Source organism: Ovis canadensis, chromosome 5 (assembly GCF_042477335.2).
Source record: "Ovis canadensis isolate MfBH-ARS-UI-01 breed Bighorn chromosome 5, ARS-UI_OviCan_v2, whole genome shotgun sequence".
Classification (NCBI taxonomy): Eukaryota; Metazoa; Chordata; class Mammalia; order Artiodactyla; family Bovidae; genus Ovis; species Ovis canadensis.
Window position 1 is genome coordinate 53,086,623 of NC_091249.1, and position 17,984 is coordinate 53,104,606.

Here is a 17,984-nt window from a genome sequence, read left to right on the forward strand (position 1 = left end):
ATACTGACCTAGGTCTGTCCGTACCTAATCCCTATATGCATACTTATAAATGCCCTCTATAAAATTTATATCTGCACCCCATTCCTGAGATCTAAGACATATACACACATACACATGTTCCTCACACACATAGACACACATGCCAACCTAGTCTGGCAGAAACTTTGCTCACAACTGCTCTTGCATTCAAACTGGGGGAGTTAAGAATTGGCCAAGGCACCATACAAATGAGCTCACAGTCTGTATTTCCATCTCCTTTTCCAGGAGCATACTAAGCAGTGAACAGCCCACCTCCACCCTCCCAGAAATGCAGCCATACAGAAGCTGGGGAACAATTAGCCAAGGGAATAACACAGGCCAGGGTACAGACTGAGCAGACCTTGAAACCAGGGTCTTCTGCCATTGGCATACATTTGCGAAGCTCCAGGAACTGTCTGTCAGGGGTATGTCTGTGCCCTGCACATTTCCATGCTGGAGTTAATTGCTTCTGTAAAATTATAAGTGCTGCCTTGAGTTTCAAATTTCCATAATCTTTGGTCTCCTTACCCAAGGGAGACTGTACTTTGGCACTTGGAAAGGATTTAGGCAAATGTGAGAATGTGGGACTGTCATTGTGGCCAAGGATATACATATAATCTCATCAGGCTAAGCTGTGTTGAGTGACAGCAATGCCAATAGGCTGTTATCCTGGGCTATTCCTATTGTACATATCAAGGGTCTCTTTTCAGTTCTGGCCTAGACTCTCCTTTGGGCTGGGAATACCATGCTCCTCCCTGAGTAGAGGACTTTGGCAAGCTAGCCAGATCCAGGTTCTGAAGGCAAAGCTGGCAGCTGACAAGAAGGCAAAGCAGAACGGATCATGAAGCTGAGTGGTCTGGGATGAAGCTGCCCCCTTGCACAGCCAGAGCTTGGTTTTATTCCATGGAACTAGAGGTCCTGCTGAATTGGGGTAGTGATAGGAAGCACATCTGATGGAGCTGGGCTCCTCTCATCCACCTCCACCTCCTTACAGTTCATGCCAAATCGTCACCAGGACAACAGGCAAGAGGCAGAAGGGAGAGTCCGAGGCCATATATTCCCCTGCTCAATTAACCTTAGAGCCGTTTTCCTCAGTAGCCCAATCTCATGTCTTTGATGTTGTGGTCTGCAGAAACCCCTCTAAGGTAGCCTGGGGCAACAGTCAGAAAGACAGACCCAAAGTGTCCAGGAGGTTCCATCCGAGGGCAACAACCCTTCCCATGGGCAGCCAGGATTGGGAGGAGTTCACCCTTGACTGGTTTACTCCCTCTGGGAGGCCGGGCAATGACTCTCAAGGCCAGATTCTTAAGTAGGTGCCGGTGGAGCAGACAGAGAAAAGAGGGAACACGCGCTCTTGGAAGTTGACGCGGAAGGTATAGATGTGGCGCATGTCCTCTGCAGCGTAGAAGGACACAGCCCCCACCTCCAGGTCCAGGGCGACCCGCACGCGGGACAGGTGCCCACAGCTGAGGGGCGTCCGTTCAGGGCTGGTCACCGCCCAGTACTGCCCGTTGTTGAGCTGCAGCGCCCAGACGCCCTCCTCCGGAGTGAAGGGCGTGAGACCCTTGCGGCGCACGCTCTCACGGGCCACGCCGAAGGCCCAGCCGTCCTTGGAGCCCACTTCCACTTCCCAGTGGTGCCTCCCAGAAGAGAAACCGCAGGAAGCCAGAACTCGTGTGTTGGTGTCGAAGCGGCGCGGGTGGCTGGGTAGGTCCTGGGCTTGTTGTCCAAGGCGCACACTCTTAAGATCCAAAGAGAGGATGAGGCGGGGGTTGGCCGAGTCGGGGTCCAAGGTCAGCTCCACTGCGGGGGATGGGTGGTTTAGGGGAGGTGGGGAGACAGAGAGAAGACTTCCCATGCAGTTTCCCTCGCCCCACTGTCCCCTCAAATAAGTATATGTTGAAATCACACAACTACAGTTTATGGGCTTGATTGGATCTCAATTCAAATCAATAAATCCAATTTAAAACACTTGTATCATAATTTATGGAAAAGTTTTTCCATCAAGTTTTCTTTGATATTGTATTACCTTTGTGATACTATGTAAAATTTTACTTAAAACATATATGTATTATTAAACTGTATTTTATAGCAAAAAGACACTTGGGAATTTTGGACACTAGATACTGGAAAGAATCATTAATTATTTATAACCATGGTTTCCTCTCTATGCTTTTTTAAATGTCTCTATAGAGACAGCACACTGAGATATATATGAAATGATATATATGAAATCACAGTTATCTATGATTTGCTTCAAAATAATCCAGTGGCAAGAAGTAAGTAGGGATGTTTATGAAAAATACTAGTCATGAGTTGATAATTGCTGAAGGTATATGACGGAGAAGGCAATGGCACCCCACTCCAGTACTCTTGCCTGGAAAATCCCATGGATGGAGGAGCCTGGAAGGCTGCAGTCCATGGGGTCGCTGAGGGTCGGACATGACTGAGCGACTCCATTTTCACTTTTCACTTTCATGCATGGAGAAGGCAATGGCAACCCACTCCAGTGTTCTTGCCTGGAGAATCCCAGGGACAGGGGAGCCTGGTGGGCTGCTGTCTATGGAGCTGCACAGAGCTGGACACGACTGAAGCGACTTAGCAGCAGCAGCAGCAGCAGCAGAAGGTGTATGATGAGTACATAATACTTGTTATGCTCTTCTCTCTACTTTAGTGTATGTTTGAAACCTTCCATAATGAAAAGTTAAAATACGCACACTTGCTGTAAGTACTACTATGTTCCAGGTCTGTTCTAGGCCTTGTGAATCCCACAGAGGAATATCCCTGCCCTCCTGCAGCTTCCTTGCTATGGGGAGAAGGAGGAGAGACAATAAACAATAAAGGGATCAGGAGAGCAGGCTGTAATTTCAACTAGACGGGCCAGAAAAGTCCTTACCGAAAATGTGCATATGAGCACAGACATCAAGGAGATGAGAAAGCCAGATAGGTGGCTGTCTGGGGGAAGGGTGTTCCAGGCCCTGGCACAGCCAGTGCAGTGCAAAGGCCCTGAGATAGCTGCGTGCTCCTGCTGCATTCCAGGAGCAGCAAGTTCATGTGTGACTGCACAGAGTGAACCAGGGGAAGAGTATGCAGTGAGGCTAGATTTCATGAGACCTTGAAGACCAGAGCAAGGACCCCAACCCTTACTGAGTGAGAGGGAGAGGCAGGGCTGTCACAGAGTCTTGAGCAGAGGAGGACATAGTCTGACTCAGCTTACTAGGTAAGATATGACTTAGCTTAGTCATCAGCATCAGGAATATGTGCCTTCCCCTCCCCACTTTCCCAGTCCACTGGGGTTAGATCCCACTCACCCCAGAACTCTGCAAGAATAATAACTGCTTCCCTTCCTGATTTCAGTCTGACCCCTGACCCAGCACACAACCCCTGTCCCCAGAAGAGGTCTCCATCTGTCTGGGAGTAGAAACAGGGAAGAGAGTTTTGTCCAGGTGACTGACAAGCACTTCCAGATCTAAATACCCCAAGGTGCAGGGCACTCCTACTCTGGAATGACCCATAGCTTTATAGGCCTATGGGCCCCACTGTGACCTGAAGGAATCGTAATTATGAGGATAAGGGAGAAAGGACAGCTGATGGCAGAGTTGCTTAGGTAGATGGGCAGAAGGAAGCAACCAGGCACATAGCCCAGAGACAGTTACTGTACCTGCACACTGCCGAATGACAGGCACTCACTGTCACAACAACCATCGTACCTTTTTCCTCTTTCTCCAGCTCTCCCCGAAGGTCCTCTGAAGAGAAGAAACAGAGCAGGCTGTGCATGAATGACACGGAAAATTTCTATCTGGCAATGACAGTGACACCATCTCTCGACTTGTAAGCCCCACTGACTCACTCACTCCCCAGATAACCTAGGGATGACAGGCAGGTACCGGGCCAAGCACAAGGGTAGAAAGCGGACAGTAGTCTAACTACCTCTCCCACTTCCCCCTCTTTTGTCTGCAGCCATGCTGAGCTGAGCTCTCCTTCCTCATCCTTCTTTCTGCCCCTAATCACCCTCGACTCCATCTGTCTTCAGTTGAAGCTTTGTGTCCTGGGGTAGGGATGGGGGTTCTAAATAAATTGGCCACCACTGACTGCCCGAACCAATCTGGCTTTGAGAGACACACTAGTTCCTGTTTTATCACACAGCTTCTGGAAAGGCACATCCTTAGAACCCTAAACCACCAACACCAAGCCTGCAAGGCCCAGCCCCCCACACAGGCCCCTACCTTTGAACTTCTTGAGCAGCCCCTTTAAGACAAAGGTCTTGAGGGAAGCATTCCAGACTTTATTCTTCATCTCAGAAGAGACTGTGGTTGGCTTGGGGGCAGGCACATTGCTGCACCTGCAGGACAAGGACCCTGAAGAAGGCCCACCACCACTGTCCCACTCCCACTGGGCTTGAGAGCATAGTGAGGTCCTCTGGGTAAAGAAAGGTGAAAAGAAGAGCCTGACCCTGTGCCGAATACCAGGCCAGGCAGGCAGATGTTTGCCTCAGAAGGTACTCAGGTAAGTTGGTGAGGGGAACAGGAGGTGAGAAGTCAGGATGGGGAATGACAAGAGGAAGCACAGTAGAAGAGAAGAGCCACCTTAGAGAGGCCTCAGGTATTATTAGGTCCACTCACCTGCTTAGTGTGTTTTTGAATTCCTGGAAGGAAAGATGAGAGAAAACCAAATCAGCATTCATCTTTGAGAAAATAAAACTGGTTCCTTGCCCTGCTTCCAGAGGAATAAGCAATACAGAAATGCATTACCCCACACACACACTGCTTGCATGGGCCCCATGTGGCAACAGCTTCCTCATATGGCAGACCACTGCATGTCTCATCAACAAGGTAGACCCCTCAACCCTGCCCACACCTCTGCAACTGCTCCCATCATTACAGAGTCATCACTGGAGACAAGTGCCAGGACTCAACGTTGCTTCTGCTTTTAACATCGCCTAAGAAAACGGATGGGGCTTCTCTAGAGGCTGGTAAAGTATCTGCCTAAAATGCCGGAGACCTGGGTTCGATCCCTGGGTAGGGAAGATCCCCTGGGGAAGGAAATGGCAACCCACTCTAGTATTCTTGCCTGTACTGAAGAGCCTGGCTGGCTATAGTCCATGGGATTGCAAAGAGTTGGACATCACTGACTGACTAACACTTTCAAGACAACTGACAGCCCCTATGCAACAACTGGTCACTCAGATCAGTGCTTTTTTTCCCCCATATATTATTATTTTTCTTCTTTTTTGTTTTTTAAATTATGTAAGTATGATAACACATTTACCAGAGACTTGGAAAATACAGAACAAAGTTACATACAGTTCCACTATATATCACAATTATTTTTTAAGTAGATAAGATTTTTAGTTGAAGTTTCAATATCAGACTCTCAAAAATTAATAAAATGAAGACAGATAAGTAGAAGGATATAATAGATCTGAAAAGCACTGAGAACCAATCCAACATAATTAAGATTTATACAACTTTTACACAACAGCAAGATACAAATTCTATTCAAGTTCACATAGACTATAAACCAGGAAACATTGGAACATATCCAGGGACATAAAGTGTTTGCTGCTCAGTCATGTCCACAAAACAAGGTGAAAAAAATTCTTAGACCAGTGCCTTTTAAATAACCATTCTTTTTTGTGGGGGTGGCGCTGCATGGCTTGTGGGATCTTATTTCCCTGATCTGTGTGAAAGCATGAGTCCTAACCACCAGGGAACTCCCTTAAATGACCTCTCTTGATCCATTTGTCCATTTGTGACTTGTGAAGTTAGTTAGTGGATTGTGACTATTTATTTTAGAAGGACATATGATAGAATAGAAAACATTAAAGTGCATCACCTGTAGTACAGGTGTTATTTTCTGAGACTTTTTTCACACACATATATATATAATAGAATGCATTGTAAGATATACTATTGTGGATCATGGTCAAGAAAAATTTAAATCACATCCTTTTAGACTGCTAACACCAGGAAAATCAGGGCTTTTCTCTTCAATACCCTTTGGCTCCAGATTGTGTGTTTCTACTAAACTAATTCTGTTCTCGCTGCTGTTTTCTCATTTGAAAAGTGGGAGGGATAAATTCAAACTTCCTGCCTTAAAATTAATGACTCATACCCCTGGCCAACCCAGACTCACCTGGAGAAAGTCAAGATCAGGCTTGCAAGTTGTCTCCTGGATCTGACTGCTGAGCTTGGAGAGCTGGGCAATCTCATCCCCAAGCTGGGCCAAGTTCTCATTCTGCTTCTGTGTCACCTCCCGGGACAGCTCCTCCAGGCGGCCTAGGAGCCGACCCTCCTGCTCCACCAGGAAGGCCCGCAGAGCCTGGAACTCAGCTCCTACCTTCTCTTGCTCAGCTGCCATCTGCTTCTGGCTCAGGAGAAGTGAAGTTGAAGAAGGCAAGGGATGTGGTCATTGATGGGTCATCGATCCCATCCCATTTGGATGGGAGCCTCTGTGCCATCTCACAGGACAAGGTCCATCTCCCTCAGTGTTCAGGGATCAGAGACTCACGTATACATACCCACAGTGCACACACGCTAGTTTAAGTATCACAGTTCCGAGCATGCAGTAGCCTCAACATGTGCTTTCCCTTCCCCTGTCATAGTTGTGCCCGTGTGTCACTTTAGACCTGGGCTCTCCCATCAACTTAGGACAACTTCAAAGTCACTCCAGAACCACCCAGGGCTGCAGTTTCCTCATTTGAAAAATGGAAGGGATAAATCAGTGCCTTCTGTAGTTACTGTAAAGATTAAGCTGAGGTCCCCAAACACATTTACTTTGTGTTAAAAACAAGACAACAGGCTCTAAATGGAGTCACTTATGCTAAGCCTCATGTCACCAAACCGAGACCTAATTACAGTTTCAGCTCTCCTAGAAATATTAACCAGTCCATTCTGAATGAGATCAACCCTGGGATTTCTTTGGAAGGAATGATGCTAAAGCTGAAACTCCAGTACTTTGGCCACCTCATGCGAAGAGTTGACTCATTGGAAAAGACTCTGATGCTGGGAGGGATTGGGGGCAGGAGAAGAAGGGGACGACTGAGGATGAGATGGCTGGATGGCATCACGGACTCGATGGACGCGAGTCTGAGTGAACTCCAGGAGTTGGTGATGGACAAGGAGGCTTGGCGTGCTGCGATTAATGGGGTCGCAAAGAGTCGGACACGACTGAGCGACTGAACTGAACTGAACTGAGAAATATTATCGTAAACCATCCTGTAAGGAATGGCCTCCTCAATGTTTGTTTAGTAACCTGTCTGATAAAACCATGCCAGCCACTACAAGGAAGGCAATTTTGCAGTAGCCAACCCACTTTTCTGTGCGTGTGACCAAATTTATGATCTTTATTCTGTGGAAATCCAAACACATTATGGTTTCAAGTTACTAGAGTTGGAAAGTTGGAAAACATTAAAATTGCAGAGTTGGAAAGCACCTTTTATAGCACACAGTGAGATCTCAAACATAACGCTGTCGAACTCTTCTCACTTCTATTCAGTTCAACATTTTTGGCAATGATTTAATAGATGATTTACAAGGCAAATTTAAGGTGTGACTTTGAAGCAAAACCTTTGTGGAGCTGGGGGTGCCGGTGAAAATTCGTTTTAAGACATAGAAACTTAAAGTGAACCAACAATGTCACAGAAACTTAAAGTGAACCAGCAGTGTCACTGGCTGTCAGACGGACAAGCCAACATAGTACCCTAAGTCATTGTTAGGCTGCAAGGCTGAAGCAAGGTATGGAGAAATGGTGTCAGGTCTCACATTTAAAGAAGCATATTCAGTGTTAAAACATCTACTAATAGAGTATCAAAATTGCAAAATTGGAAGTAAATTTTAAATAACTCCGCTTTCACAGCTTTTTGTTTTGTTTTTTTTTTGTGTGTGTGTGTGTGTTTTTGGCCACATGGCATGTGGGATCTTAGTCCCCTAAGTAAGGATTGAACCCATGCCCTTGCAGTTGTAGCATGGAATTCTAAACACTGGACCTGCCAGGGAAGTCCCTCAAAGCACTTCTGATATTTAAATTCCCTCTCTAATCAGACACCCAATTTAGGATCATAAATCATGCTGATGAATCAGTTTATAAGCCCTTAGTAGTGCTGACTAAGGCTCCACAGGCAGCAAAGACAGTTCTTACTCAGAATATGTGTCAGTTTCAGCCAAGATAAAATACTGTCCCTTCCAGGGTGGAAGAGGTCCAAGGCAATCCATCTGCTACCAAGTAACTGGTTTCCTTCAAGGATGATGCTGCATCAGGCCTCCACATTGCTTCTGTTGCTGCCAGGCTGAATATTGTGTGGATCACAACAAACTCTGGAAAACTTTTAAAGAGATGGGAATACCAGACCACCTTTCCTGCCACATGAGAAATCCATATGCAGGTCAAGAATCAACAGTTAGAACCGTACGTGGAACAATGGACTGGTTCCAAATTGGGAAAGGAGTACATCAAGGCTGTATATTGTCACCCTGCTTACTTAACTTCTATGCAGAGTACATCAGCTGAAACACTGGGCTGGATGAATCACAAGCTAAAATCAAGACTGCTGAGAAAAATATCAGATTCAGATATGCAGTTGATACCACTCTAATGACAGAAAATGAAGAGGATCTAAAGAGCCTCTTGATGAGGGTGAGAGAGGAGAGTGAAAAAGCTGGCTTGAAACTCAACATTAAAAAAACGAAGATCATGACATCCGGTCCCATCACTTCATGGCAAATAGAGGGGTAAAAAGTGGAAATCAGATTCTATTTTCTTGGGCTCCAAGTTCACTGCAGATGGTAACTCCAGCCATAAAATCAAAAGACACTTGCTCCTTGGAAGGAAAGCTATGACAAACCTAGACAGTGTAGTAAAAAGCAGAGACATCACTTTGCTGACAAAGTGATTGCCGTTTAGTCAAAGCTATGGTTTTTCCAGTAGTCACGTATGGATGTGAGAGTTGAAACATAAAGACGGCTAAGACCTGAAGAATTGATGCTTTTGAATTGTGGTGATAGAAAAGATTCTTGAGTTCCTTGGACTGCAAGGAGATAAAACTTGTCAATCCTAAAATAAATTAATCCTGAATATTCACTGGAAGGACTGATACTCAAACTGAAATTCCAATACTTCGGCCACCTGATGTGAAGAGCCAATTCATTGGAAAACTGAAGGCAAAAGGAGAAGGGGGTGGCAGAGGATAAGATGGTTATATAGCATCACTGACTCAATGGACATGAGTTTGGGCAGACTCTAGTAGATGGTGAAGGAAGCCTGCTGTGCTGCAGTCCATGGGGTCAAAAAGAGTTGGACGGGACTTAGCGAATGAACACAACAGCAAAGAAAGAAGAAAGTGAAATCAATGCCAGTGATCAGAGGTAACAGTATATCCACAAGACCTAAGTGAGAATATGCTGTGTGCAAGCTTTATATTCTATTCTTTCCATTATTACTATTCACGGGATTTTCTCCCCCTCTGTTTTTAGACCCAGACTCTCGCCCCAATCCTCTTGATTCTTTACACAAACACATGGGAGGGACTCTGTGTGATATCACAAGTGGGGCCTCTCGTGGCCAGTGAGAAGAATCCCATCCCTCCAGGACAAGCTCAAATGTCAAAGTTCCTTTTCCCTGAAAATGTTATGGGAGGAAAGAGTAGCTAGAAGAGCAGACTGTAAGTGAGTTCTGAAGTCAGGTGACCCGGGGTTCAGGTCACTGCTGCCTAGTCTTCAGGATGTTGGGCAAACAGGCAGCAGCAACACGGGGCACTTTACAGGTATCAGCTCCCTCAGTGGTGACAATCACCCAATGGCATGGATATACTCTCATCCCAATTTACAAATGGGGAGACGAAGATAGAGAGGTGAATTACCAGGAAGCGGGAAGTCAGGATTCTAATCCAGGGAGTCTGACCTCAAAGTGCAAGCTTCTTACACAATAACACAAGTGGAAATAACACAAGTGTAACAATATTTGCCAAAATACTCTAAATCAGGGTTTCCAGCCTGGGCGCTATTGACATTTGAGGCTAGATAACTATTTGTTGTGGAGGGCTTTGTCCTATGCTTTGCAGGATGTTTAAGCAGTACCCTGGCCTCTACCAGTAAACACCAGTGGCACCTCTGTCCCAGTGTTGACAACCAAAAATATCTCCAGGCGTTGCCAAATGTTCCCTGGGGCCCCAAACTGCCACCAGTTGAGAACCACTTCTCTAAATAGTAAGAGCATTTTCAAATAAAATGTTCTTTCTCTTTGTTCTCAAGACAGCAATAATTGTTTCATTAAGCAGGTATTTTGCAGTTATAAAGAATGCATGGGCCAGAGAGGGGTTGGCTGGGTGGGTGTAGGACAAAGTAGAAAGTGCTAAGCAAGGCCATAGGATGTAGGATCAGAGACCATGAAGCTGCCCAAGCTGGAGAAGGCCCTCTGGTCACAGATGTACAGCAATGGCCAAAGAGCCACACATTTATTCCTTTTTCCAGCAGAGAGGGTGGAGGTGTGGAGGGGTGAGTTCTTCCTTATGGAGGGAAGTGAATGTTCAGAAGAGAAGGCCTGAGGAGTGCACGGGATGCAAGTGTACCCGATGCAGTTCAGGATCAGGAAAGAACACTGGGGCATCTGTACACATGCCTCCCTTCACCCCACCTCTCCTCCCTTTAAGGATAGAGGGGTCCTCAGATTCCTCTCCCTCCATTTTCCAACTTCACAACTAGACAGTCCTGCGCTAACAAGCAGGAACTGAATTTTCGAGATAGAAAATAACAGTGACCCACATTTTCCCACCTTAAACAAAATGAACCCCATTTCATTTTCCTGTTTCACTTCAAGGAAGACAAAATACCACCCCAAGCTCTGGGCACCAGGGTGCTGGCACAGTCAGCTGCTGAAAACCCAAGTGCCCAAACCTTCTGCCCTCTACTGGGTGGGGAACAGCTCTGCCATCCCCTCCTCCACCCCCAACTCCCTCTCTCCTAGCCTCAATTTCAAAATCTAAAATTTAAAAATGAAAAAAAGTTTCTTTCATGACTCCTTTGGTGGTAAAACTTACCCTAAGACTGACGGAAGGCTACTTATTTTCCGTTCATATGTTTCTCTACAGGAATGTTAATGTATTCAATTACAAGATGCTCCACAGACCCTAACTGAGGTGTTATGTCATATTAGGGGGACTATACTTCCTGATTCACTGGGACAGTTCCAGTTTAAGCCAGATGTTTGAAAATATTTTAGCTGCCCCTTTTACTCTCAAAAGCTCTGGTTACATAATAAATTATATGGTCACACTATATGATATGCATACCATTGTATTTCCAAGAAGAGAAATGCAAAAAAGCAAAATGGCTGTCTCATGAGGCCTTACAAATATCTGTGAAAAAAGGAGAAGCAAACAGCAAAGGAGAAAAGGAAAGATATACCCATCTGAATGCAGAGTTCCAAAGAATAGCAAGGAGAGATAAGAAAGCCTTCCTCAGTGATCAGTGCAAAGAAATAGAGGAAAACAATAGAATGGGAAAGACTAGAGATCTCTTCAAGAACATTAGAGATATCAAGGGAATATTTCATGCAAAGATGGGCACAACAAAGGACAGAAATGGTATGGACCTAAGAGAAGCAGACAATATTGAGAACAGGTGGCAAGAATACACAGAAGAATTGTACAAAAAAGATCTTTATGACCCAGATAATCATGATGGTGTGATCACTCACCTAGAGCCAGACGTCCTGGAAGGTGAAGTCAAGCAGGCCTTAGAAAGCATCACTATGAACAAAGCTAGTGGAGGTGATGGAATTCCAGTTGAGATATTTCATATCCTAAAAGATGATGCTGTGAAAATGCTGCACTCAATACGCCAGCAAATTTGGAAAACTCAGCAGTGGCCACAGGACTGGAAAAAGGCAGTTTTCATTCCAATTCCAAAGAAAGGCAATGCCAAAGAATGCTCAAACTACTGCACAATTGCACTCATCTCACACACTAGTAAAGTAATGCTCAAAATTCTCCAAGCCAGGCTTGAACAATACGTGAACTGTGAACTTCCCAATGTTCAAGCTGGTTTTAGAAAAGGCAAAGAAACCAGGGATTGAATTTTCAACATCTGTTGGATCATCGAAAAAGCAAAAGTGTTCCAGAAAAACAACTGTTTCTCCTTTATTAACTATGCCAAAGCCTTTGATTGTGTGGATCACAACAAACTGTGGAAAATTCTTAAAGGGATGGGGATACTAGACCACCTGACCTGCCTCTTGATAAATCTGTATGCAGGTCAGGAAGCAACAGTTAGAACTGGACATGAAACAACAGACTGGTTTCAAACAGGAAAAGGAGTAGGTCGAGGCTGTATATTGTCACCCTGCTTATTTAACTTATTTGCAAAGTACATCATAAGAAACACTGGGCTGGAAGAAGCACAAGCTGGAATCAAGATTGCTGGGAGAAATATCAATAACCTCAGATATGCAGATGACACCACCTTTATGGCAGAAAGTGAAGAAGAACTAAAGAGCCCCTTGATGAAAGTGAAAGAGGAAAGTAGAAAAGTTGGCTTAAAGCTCAACATTCTGAAAACGAAGATCATGGCATCCAGTCCCATCACTTCATGGTAAATAGATGGGGAAACAGTGGAAACAGTGGCTGACTTTATTTTGGGGGGCTCCAAAATCACTGCAGATGGTGATTGCAGCCATGAAATTAAAAGACGCTTACTTTCTGGAAGGAAAGTTATGACCAACCTAGACAGTATATTCAAAAGCAGAGACATTACTTTGCCAACAAAGGTCCATCTAGTCAAGGCTATGGTTTTTCCAGTAGTCATGTATGGATGTGAGAGTTGGGCTATAAAGAAAGCTGAGCACTAAAGAATTGATGCTTTTGAACTGTGGTGCTGTAGAAGACTCTTGAGAGTCCCTTGGATTGCAAGGAGATCCAACCTGTCCATTCTACAGGATATCAGTCCTGAGTGTTCATTGGATGGACTGATGTTGAAGCTGAACCTCCAGTACTTTGGCCACCTGATGTGAAGCGCTGACTCGTTTGAAAAGTCCCTGATGCTGGGAAAGATTGAGGGCAGGAGGAGAAAGGGATGGCAGAGGATGAGATGGTTGGATGGCATCACCGACTCACCAGAGACGAGTTAGGGTAAACTCCAGAAGTCGGTGATGCACAGGGAGGCCTGGTGGGCTGCAGTCCATTGGGTCGTAAAGAGTCGGACATGACTGAGCGACTGAACTGAACTGATATTTCTAAAATCCACCTCTGTTCCACAGGCACACACTTCAAATCCAGGGTGGTAGGTGGCCCTCTGTTGTCGGCCTGGGGCATGGGGTTGGGGGAGGGGGAGCCAACGTGGGGGTTGCCATTCTCACCAGAAGCTCCTTGCTCTCCTTCTCTTCTGTGGAACGAAAGGCCTCGTAGTCCTCCAAATCCTTCTTCAAGACCTTCAGCCTGGACTCCAGAAGCTCCTGCAGGAGGGTGAGAAGGAAGACATTGTGGGGAGAAGATTCTTGAAACCCCCACTTGGGCCTTCCTGAAACCACCCAGAAGAAAGTGAAGGCCCTGTTCACTGAGGCGGAGGAGGCAGGATTGAAGCCACCTCTGGAAGTTGGGATGGATGCAGCCTACACAGGCTGCACTTAAGGGTACAGGGCAACTGCAAGCTGATTCCAAAGACCTCAGGGTCTCCGGTCTCCAAGATCATCTGTGCACAATCTAGGCTGAAATCCAAGCACTCCAGCTGCCCAGTCTGCCTAGTCCTCTTTTCTGCTCTCCTCACCAGCATCAGAAAGCCCTCTGGGTAGGAGGGCTGGAGCAGAGTCAGAGCAAAGAAAGACCGGGGACTGTGCCGCAGGCCTCCTAGTGCACACCCCAGCAAGTTGGCAGGAAAGGGAGGCAGCAGGCACGGAGAATCACAGCCGGCTCTTGGCACTCTACTCAACTCTGGATCCACTCACCCCCTTAGCCCAACCTCCTGGGAAGGTCGTCTCACTTGACCACAAGAGATGAGAGAACACTGAACAGAGCTATGCCCGTGGTAAGGGTTGATAGTAGGGGTAGCAGATGTGGGAGTGTGAAGGAGGCACTACGAGAAGCCGGGGACCGACAGAAAATCGCCATATCTGTGGGGTATCATGCAGTGGGTCCAGTATGGGCCCCAAAGGAAATGATAAGGGCGTGGGAGGCTGGCGACAGAGGGAGAGCTGCGTTGAGTCCCGAAGCTAATGCCAGGCAGCATGAGATAGGACAAAAAAAAGCAGGGGCTCACCTGGGCCTTCCTGCGTGCGCGGGAATACTAGAACAGGGACTGGAGGTCCCGAGAACCTTCATGGGTGGGGACGACACTCACCTTAGCCTCCTGAACCGCCTCGTCCAGCGGCAACACGGCGTGAGCGCGGTGCTCGCGGGCGCGGTCGCACACCACGCAAATGGCCCGTCCATCGTCCTGGCAGTAGAGCTTGAGCGGTTCGCCGTGCTGCGCGCACCCGGCCGCCACAGCCTCCGGAGGCCCGCGCTCTCCTGGCGCTCCGGCCGGCAGGCTGAAACGCCGCAGCAGTGTGGCCACCGCGGCCAGCTGCCGGTTGGGCCGCAGCTGGCTGGGGCGCGCGGGCTCGCGACACTGCGGGCAGGGCAGCGAGAAGGACAGCGTGTGGGACACGGCGGTGGCCCTCGTTCCCGGGCGCTCCCAGCAGCGTGCGATGCAGGCGCGGCAGAAGCTGTGGCCGCACTCGACGGACACTGGCTCGCGGAAGAGCTCCAGGCAGATGGAGCAGGTCGCCTCTCCTTGCAGCTCTGCTGCCAGCGCCAGCGCCTCGGCCCCGGCGCCTGGGCCAGTCCGCGGCCCTACTGCCGCCATGCGCGCCCCCAGCTCACCGAAGTCGGGCGGCGCTGGGGAAGTTGCCGGAGCCCACAGTGCGCGGCCGGGGCGGGAGTCCGAGCGGCCGCTGAAAGAGGAAAGGCGAGGCTGACGCCGGCTGGCAGAGACTAGAGCTGAGTGCTCCAGGCTGAGAAACGCTAGAGGAGGGTGCGTCTTGTCAACCGGCGGAGTAGCACAGGTCCAGGGGATCTAAGCCCGGGCCAGTGCCTTGCATTCCCGCTGAGCCCCCTCAATACCCTGCTTTGGCCAGCAGCCTCGGAGGTCTCGCGGCCCTCTCTCCGTCTCTCCCTTATCTCAGCTCTAATGCTAGCCTACGCTGTCCAAGCCTGACTCCGTCAGCCGTGAGAAACGGGCCGGGACAGGTGGAAGCACACGCCCTCCTGGGCGCCACTCCCAGTTGCTGCCCGAGGCCGACCCAGCACAGCCCGAGGGTCTGGCGCCCGACCACAGTGTCGGGTTCCCGGAGCACAGGTTTGTCCGGCCCTGTACTAAGTTAAATTTAGTCTGGAACCTGGCTCTTGCTCCTACCGCCACCCCCATGAGTGGCCTTTTATCCACTTTTGTAGCTACCTTTCTTGCATTTGTGTCCTCCCCTGCCCATTTATTCTTTTTGTTTTTTAATGCAAGTAATACACTTAAAAGCAATCCCCCCGCTTTATTCAGTGTTATCCTCCTCCCCTAAAAAAAACAAAAGCAAAACAAAACCCAATCCTCTATTGTCTCTTTAGCTTTATTTGTACAGCTCTCTGCAACCCTTCTGGAGCTGCCAATAATATTTACTCACACCCGGTCTCCCTTTAGGGGCTTCCCTGGTGGCTCAGACCGTAAAGAGTTTGCTCGCAATTCGAAAACTCGGGTTTGATCCCTGGATCGGGTAGATTCCCTGGAGAAGAGAATGGCTACCCACTCCAATATTCTTCCCTGGAGAATTCCATGGACAGTCCCTGGGGTCACAATGAGTCGGACACAACTGAGCAACTAACACACACACGTCTCTCATCACTCCCTCTGGAGGGCACTCTAAGCAGATTTTCTTCCTCAGCCTCCTCAGAAACTGCTCTTGTCAAGGTGACCGGTGACCGCAGAGATCATAACCCAAAGGTGAAAGCAGGCGGCTTCTTAGGCTTTACCTCGTCTCTCCTCGGATGCTTCCTCCTCCTGGCACCATGCCTTCCTTCCGGGGTACTGTACTCCCTGGCTTTTCTCCCGCTTCCACGACCTCCTACCAGCTTCTTGGTCACCACGGTTGTTTCCTCTTCCTCTCCCTGCCCTTGCTTGGTCCTTGGACTTTCTGTCTACGCTCACTTCCTTGTGATCTCTTCCACTTTCTTGCTTGAAAGACTTTCTCCCTGCTCCACGCACAAATCCCCAGCCCAACTCTTCCTAGGATGCCTGGCTCCCACAGCCAGCTCACTGGGCAGCATCTCCACATGAAGCGTTCTAAGGGAGAGTTACACACTCGTCACATCCACAGTGCACTTCTGTCTGCCCCTCCACCTGCTCTTCCCACAGCCTTCCCCACTACACTCCATTTAACAGCAACTCCATCCATCCAGGTGCTCAGGCCCAAATCGGTGAGTCTTCTGAGGCTCCCCAAGAGAGGGGAAATGCACAGGACCCACCCCTAGTCCTCAGCATCTCAATTCTTCCATGGCATCATCACCTATAATTTGATGATCACAACAGTTCTTTCCCCTTCTGTCCCTCTCCTATCCTATCTTCTCCATCCAGCTGTGAGAACAATCCTGTTAAAATGTCAAGTCAGATAGGGGCCCTCCTTTCCTCAAATTCTCCCGTGGCTCCCACCTCTCTCAGAGTAAAAGTTGAAGTCTTCACACTGTCTAAAGGCACTATCCATTCTTTCTCTCCACCCCCTGCATACAAAGTGATAGGAGATGCATCCCCTTGCCTCCTGTCACTCTCCCCTGCTGCATGGACCCCCTTATTATTCCTGCAATAACATGTCACAAAGCTCCTACCTCAGGGCCTTTAAACTGGCTCTCACCTTTACTTGGACCTCTCTTTTCACAGACACTTTCATGGCTCACATTCCATCTTCTTTCAACACTTTTCTTCAAATGTCACCTTCTCAGAATCACACTTTACTCCATTCTCTCCCTCAAGGCTGGCTCTATTTTCTCTTTAGCACTCAACCTCCTCCAAAACCAGAGCTGATAGATGTAATGAACTATGTCAGTTTTGCTTATGGCCGAACTCCCAGTTTTCTACAGCAGTTCTAGGTACACAACAGAGCTTGATAAACTTTTCTTGGGTTCAGTTAATTTAAATATGGCTCAAAATTCAGATGTAGAGAGCATTTAACAGTGAAAAACTTTGCCCATTGCCTATGCCCCAGCCCCCTTCCAACCCCGAGCGTCAACTTTGCAATTCTGAATTACTTTATACAAATATTGCACACTTTACTACTCTCCCTCTTCTCAACAATACTTGAAACAAGAACTTCCAGATGTACAAGCTGGATCTAGAAAAGGCAGAGGAACCAGAGATGAAATTGCTAACATCTGTTGAGCCATAGAAAAAGCAAGAAAATTCCAGAAAAACATCGACTTCTGCTTCATTGACTAAGCTAAAGCTTTTGACTGTGTGGATCACAACGAACTGTGGAAAATTCTTAAAGAAATGATGAGAATACCAGACCACCTTACCTGCCTCCTGAGAAACTGGTATGCATGTCAAGATACAACAGTTAGAACTAGACCTGAAACAATGGACTGGTTCCAAATTGGGAAAGGAGTACATCAGTGCTGTATATGTCACCCTGCTTATTTAACTTCTGTGCAGAGTACATCAAGTGCAATGCCAGGCTGGATGAATCCCAAGCTGGAATCAAGATTATCGATAACCTCAGATATGCAGATGACACCACCCTAATGGCAGAAAGTGAAGAGGAATTAAAGAGCTTCTTGATGGGAGTGAAAGAGCAGAGTGGAAAAACTGGCTTAAAACTCAACATTCAAAAAACTAAGATTATGGCATCCAATCCCATCACTTCATGGCAAATAGGTGGGGAAACAGTGAAAGCAGTGAGAGACTTATTTTCTTGGGCTCCAAAAGCACTGCAGGTGGTGACTGCAGCCATGAAATTAAAAAACG

The 17,984-nt window shown here is 47.5% G+C and overlaps 1 protein-coding gene across 4 annotated transcripts; it reads right to left on the minus strand.

Moving 5' to 3' along the window:
- Positions 1-228: 228 nt before the first annotated feature.
- TRIM7 (tripartite motif containing 7) lies at positions 229-16,132 on the minus strand. Of its 4 annotated transcripts, none has more exons than XM_069591828.1 (8): positions 14,343-15,207; positions 13,366-13,461; positions 6,154-6,384; positions 4,641-4,663; positions 4,245-4,360; positions 3,729-3,764; positions 2,736-2,824; positions 229-1,821 (listed from the first exon to the last, which is right to left on the minus strand). In XM_069591828.1, exons 1-8 carry the CDS (start codon positions 14,847-14,849, stop codon positions 1,813-1,815), a joined length of 1,107 nt encoding a protein of 368 aa, XP_069447929.1. In that variant the 5' UTR covers positions 14,850-15,207; the 3' UTR covers positions 229-1,812. The 4 variants fall into 4 exon arrangements, with proteins under 4 accessions (XP_069447929.1, XP_069447928.1, XP_069447926.1 ...); XM_069591825.1 differs by lacking the exon at positions 2,736-2,824 and adding an exon at positions 16,001-16,132 and having other exon boundaries at positions 233-1,821; positions 14,343-14,937; XM_069591827.1 differs by lacking the exon at positions 2,736-2,824 and having other exon boundaries at positions 3,680-3,764; positions 14,343-15,213.
- Between the last annotated feature and the right edge of the window lie 1,852 nt (positions 16,133-17,984).

Excerpts from the sequence above, each read along its gene's own strand:
- TRIM7 (XM_069591825.1), bottom strand. The coding sequence starts at position 16,038 with ATGGTGCCAGGAGGAGGAAGCATCCGAGGAGAGACGAG. Across the intron at positions 13,462-14,342 it reads AGGCGGTTCAGGAGGCTAAG|GAGCTTCTGGAGTCCAGGCT; the intron begins GTGAGTGTCGTC and ends ACCCTCCTGCAG. Across the intron at positions 4,361-4,640 it reads TTCAAAAACACACTAAGCAG|GTGCAGCAATGTGCCTGCCC; the intron begins GTGAGTGGACCT and ends CTTGTCCTGCAG.